This window comes from Geospiza fortis, unplaced genomic scaffold, assembly GCF_000277835.1.
Source record: "Geospiza fortis unplaced genomic scaffold, GeoFor_1.0 scaffold157, whole genome shotgun sequence".
Lineage (NCBI taxonomy): Eukaryota > Metazoa > Chordata > Aves > Passeriformes > Thraupidae > Geospiza > Geospiza fortis.
The window spans coordinates 7504361-7509460 of record NW_005054314.1 but is presented as its reverse complement, the minus strand read 5'-3'; the positions used below and the strand labels follow the sequence as shown (position 1 = coordinate 7509460).

The 5100-nt window shown below is 60.8% G+C and overlaps 1 protein-coding gene across 2 annotated transcripts in view; it reads right to left on the bottom strand.

Moving 5' to 3' along the window:
* GDPD2 (glycerophosphodiester phosphodiesterase domain containing 2) overlaps window positions 1-3739 on the bottom strand; it is an 11535-nt gene extending 7796 nt beyond the window's left edge. For both annotated transcript variants that reach the window (XM_031056128.1, XM_005419860.2), the window contains exons 1-2: window positions 3528-3739; window positions 947-1095 (exon numbers count right to left, since the gene is read on the bottom strand). In XM_031056128.1, the coding sequence (XP_030911988.1) occupies window positions 947-1060 (114 nt within the window). In that variant the 5' untranslated portion in view covers window positions 1061-1095; window positions 3528-3739. The remainder of the gene's footprint in view (window positions 1-946; window positions 1096-3527) is intronic.
* Window positions 3740-5100: the final 1361 nt, after the last annotated feature.

Sequence of the window (5100 nt, the reverse complement as noted above, 5' to 3'; positions counted from 1 at the left end):
GGCCCAGGGGTCCAGGCACTGAGCTGTGCCATGGACAGGGACCAGAGGAGCCCTGGCTGGCTCTTTTGGCTGGACCTACACTACAGAAAGATGGATCAGCATGTCCTACAACAAACTAAAAATCTGCCTCTGCTAGGCTGGGGAGGATGGCCCCTGTGGCAAGACTGCCTCCTTTCCCATGCAGCACTCCATGGGAACAGGCTGGGACTTTGGACACAAGAAGGGGTGGGCAGCCAGGTCCCATTCCCTTCTAGCTGCATGATCTGTGAGCTGGGCAGAGAGCAGTGCAGGGCCTCAGAACTGCCCTTGTAGTGGTGAGTCTGCAGGCTGGGTCCAGCTACACTGTCCACAGCCACTAGTGCCAGGTGTGTGGGGGAGGTGAGGGGTGCCACAGGTGCCAGAGGGACACCTAGCAACCCGGACTTATTCGTACATTCCAGGCAAGACAGGACAAGCCGCAGCAGAGCCACACCCATGGGAGTCGGAGACCTCAGAGGATCCCAGGGCCTCACCACTCCCAGGTTACAAATTGCTGGGGACACCCTCCTGGTGGGGCCACACCCAGCCCAGGAACTGTGTCTCCCACGTGCCTGGCCAGGTGCCCCGGGACCTGCTTGCCAGCCCAGCCCTAGGGCTCTGCTCTGCCCCAGGCACGTGCAAGCCCCACTGCAGAGCACGCTAATGCTGCTCTACCCCTCTCGTCACCCAGCAGGAGCACAGATCATCCTCCCACTGCTCCAGGCCAGGACAGTTCCTGGGCAGCGAGGGTGCCAGCACCCCAGCTTTCCTGGGGCTCGGCCCTGGGAAGCAGGAGCAGCAGCAAGAGGTCAGCAGCTCAGTGTCTGGGCTCAGCATCCCAGCCAGAGCCCTTCCCCACCCCAGCCAGCACTCTAAGACTCCCACAAAGGGGTTGGCAAGCCCCAGCTCAGCATCACTCAGGTATCACCTTGGTGGTTCTCAGGCCCTTCCTCTTCTCCTTCTTGGCAGTGATCCATTGGCAGCTGTAGGGGCAGAGCAGGCAGGTGGCACAGGTAGAGCAGCATCCAGGGGGGTCTGCCATGGCAGCAGACTGTCCCAGAGCCAAGGTCAGGTGTCCTGTGGGGATACAGACACAGTGTGTTGGCACAGACCTCCCAGCACACTGCCCCCACCCCGTGCACTGAGCACTGAGGCATTTTGTGTCCAGGTACCCTGGCAGGTGGCCCAGAGTGCTGGGACATAGTGGGGCTGCTGGCTGTGTCCCCAGACAAGGCTTGGTGCCAGGGGAAGAAGCAGCTCAGGGTGCAGCCCACCCTGTTCAGCAAGGTGTGCTGGGACCCTTCACCCAACAAGCTGGAACAAGCCTGGAGCTGGCAGGGAGCAGGGCCTGCTCCCCAGCCCAGGGCTCAGCACTCTGCCTGGGAGCCAGGACCACTGTGCAAGCCAGCCAGCGTGACAGCACCACTGCACCCAGGCCTCCCCACCTGCAAGGACTGTCCAGTGCCATGCCATGGCCTGGGAAGTTCCTGTTCTGATCCCTAGGTCCAGGTCCTTGCTGCTGCAGCACCATCCTGGCAGCCCCTGAGCTCAACCTGCACACCAAGGAATCCAAAATGTGGCTGGAGAAGCCGCAGCTGAGCAGGCACTGGATGGCTTTGGTCCAAGTGCTTGTGGGGGAACCAATTTCTACAGTCACAGAGATCCTCCAGGGCAGGGCCACCACTGAGTTCCCAAGGCTGGCAAGGGGACAGAGCCAGGATGCTTTGCTGTGATCCCCAAATTCCTGGTGCTTGGCTGGAAGAAGCAGAGAGCCCAAAACAAGATCTTCCTTGATCCATCCAGAGAAATCCCATCTTTACTATTGCTTGTGCTGCTGTGGAGCTGCTCCTCCTCACCCCAACCTCCCCAAGAGGCCAGGCTCACTATGCAACACTATCACCCTGCAGATTAAGCCTGGCTCTCATTTCACTGTGACCACTGAGCCAGGCATGAGAGCCAGCTGACCACATCCTCCCAGCCACATCCTCTCCAGTGCTGGAGTGCCTCACAGAGCTGTGTCCCATTCCAGGCTGGGCTGTGGAGAGAGGGAGCAGAGCTAGCCCAGCTCCTCCCTGGCCCAGCCAGCCAGACCAGAGCACCTCTGCCATGCCCTAGCTGGTCTGCCCCTGGAACAGGGTAGCACCCAGCCTGTCATCTTGCTCCTAAATACCACCCCATGGGGGCCTCCAGGGCCGGGGTGCAGAGCCTGCCCCAGCACCCACACAGAGCACAGGGGCACACACAGGCAGGCAGCACCCTGAGAGCAGGACCCCATCCCTGGCCAGGCAGCTTCTGCAGGCTGGGGCATGTCTGGGGGCTGCCATCAGCAAGTCCAGCCAGCCAAGGCACAGAGGGTGATGAGCATCAAAACAGAGTCCCAAATCTTCCACCCCCTCCACCTTCCAGGCACCAGACCAGCAGCTGTGACCTGCTCAGTGATGGCACTGAGGGAGTCAGCCTTAACACAAGGGATGCCACGGGTCTCTGGCTGCAGGCTCATACCTCTGCTGTCACCAGAAACAGTCACCACTTCCACCAGTGGGCTCAGACAGCCTTCCCTTGGAGTCACCCTGTCCCCTGTCACCGCTCACATGGGCAGGGCACTGGTGTCAGCAGCTCCTGGCAGGCTCCCACGCAGGGTACACAGTACAGGAGGAGTGGCTGTGGGCACCAGCTGCAACTCAGCTGCTCCAAGGGACTGCTGCTGCCAAGACTGGAGCTTGGCAGAGAGTGGCACAGGACTGGTCACAAATCTGCCCCAATGGTGCTGTCCGGAGGGTTTGGAGGAGAAATGCCACCCTGTTCTCCAGCTCAGAGTGTGACTGCAGCAGCAGCATCAGTGGTTATGGCAGGGCACACATCCCAGACAGAGCAGGGATAGGCACACAACAGACCCTGCTCAGCTTCTGCTCCAGCTGCAGTGGGAGAGCAGCAGAGTGGGAGCTGGGGCTCCATCATGGCTGGAAGAACCCTCCTTTAGCTCCCCCCAAACAACCCCCACTGCACACTCAGCCCTTGTGTGCGAGGCACAGGGAATCTGAAGGGCTGACAAACCCATTGCCACAGTCACCGACACGGCAGCGTGTGCTGGTAGCCTCACAAGCACCTCTGTGCTGGCACAGGACAACCTGGTGGCCATATGCAGATCGGGATTCCCTTGTCCTGGAGGAGCCGAGCTGAGCCAGCCCAGGCTGTGTGCCACCGGGCAGGAGCTGGTGCCTAACCCCGCTGCTGCCTTTCCTCGTAGGATGGAGGACAGAACACGGGCTCAACACGGAGCAGAAGATGACCCCAAAACATCAATAGCAGCACAGCCTGGCCCAGATCCCCCACTCTCAGTCTCATGCCCGGGCAGCCAGTCCTGCGCTCCCCGTTCCTGCTCTCCAGAGCGTGGGAACAACACGGGCCATCCCCTTCCTTCCCCCCTCACCTTCCCGGGACCATCACGCCCTCCCCGTGCCGCCTGCCAGCCCAGGACAGCATCCCCAGGGCGGGGGAGCCCCAAGTACCTGCTCCCCGCGGATGTCGCGCTCCCGCAGCCGGGCCAGGTGAGCGCGGGGCTGGGCTCTCCCGGGCCCATGCGTGCCAGCACTCGGCTCCCGCTGCTGCGCTCACACCCCGCTGGGTGTGCCCGGCCCGGCAGGTCCGCACAGGCCGGCAGAGGCGGGCAGAGTGCGAGCGGAGCCGAGCGGAGCGGGGGGCCGGGCTGGGGTCAGGGCGGGCCCCGAGCAGAGGGGGAAGGGGCCCCGGGGCCGTCACGCGTCGCAGCGCGGAGGAGTTTGCAGGCAGGCCACGTCCAGGCAGGGCCAGACTCCAGGGAGAGCTCCCGGGAGATGGAGGCAGAGCTTCGTGCATCGCCGCGCCTTTGAGAGAGGGGCTGCGGGAGCCCCTCGGACAAAAGGGGACTTTTCTCTTCCCGGCAGAGGAAGCCTGAACAGACACAGCCCAGGTCACCGCGGCTGGCCCGGCGGACACACCGGGGCATGCTTTGAAGGCAGAAGCACAGAAGTAAAAGTGCTTTTCTTGCCTTGAGCCGAGAGAAATCCTTCCGAATGAGTGCATCTGAACTTTGCTAAAGCAGCAGATGAAAGGAGGCTCCAGACAGGCCTGATGCCAGCTGAAGATGGATGTGCTGATGCCTTCCACCTTCCCCCTCCCTCCCTGTGGCACAGTGCATCGCCGCCCTCCAGCCTCTGCTCCAGCTCTCTGCTCCTGGTGAGCCAGGCTGCACGATGGGCACTCAGACTTGTCTGCGTCACTGAATTGATCCATCATTGCCTGTGATCTCAGGGGACCCCTCTGATCTTCTGCCACTTGCAGAGGACCTGAGAAAGCTGATTTACAGGGAGGTGATGGCATTCTGCAGTGACATAGCAACTGCCAATTTAGGCAGAAGCCTCAGCACTCGGCCCTCGGCTGATCCTGTTCCGCACTGCTGTTAACAGCTCCGGCACAACTCCTTGGGCCGCTCCATGGAATGTGCTGATTAAGGCCTTATCAGTGGAGGGTCTGGGGCACTGCAGGAGGGTTTGTGCAGAAACACCCATTGCTCTGCACCCAAAGGAGTAAGCTGAAAGCATTGCAATGGCCAGGAATATCCCCCAGACAAGCCAGCAGCCCTGCACACCCAGATTTTGTGAGATGTGAGCAGTTTGGCAGTGAGGTTCACCTCCTACATCCTGTGTTCTGCTGACTCTGGCACAGATCAGCCGCATGGCTTACACGAAGACCAAAGCTGTGGGCATAAGCCGTCCCAGCAGACCTGTGCCCCAGGAAAGTCCTTGGGATGCACAGAGCCCATTTTATGGGACAGAAAGTTGGCTGTCAGGGATTGGATTGCAGGTTTTGAGGACATGAATTAGTGAGTGCTGAAGTGAGGTGAAGGATCACTCAAGCCAAAAAAACACCTTAGGCAGCATGTAGGGGAAAACCGAGCATGAATAAAGAGACCAAAGAGGTACGGGAGGCGGGGAGGTTGATGCAGAGCTCCGGGAGATGAAAAAGTTGTGGATTTTAGTGGCGTGAGGCAAAGCTTATGGAAGAGGCATCCCGGGCAGACAGAGCAGCGGGACAGGCGGGGGC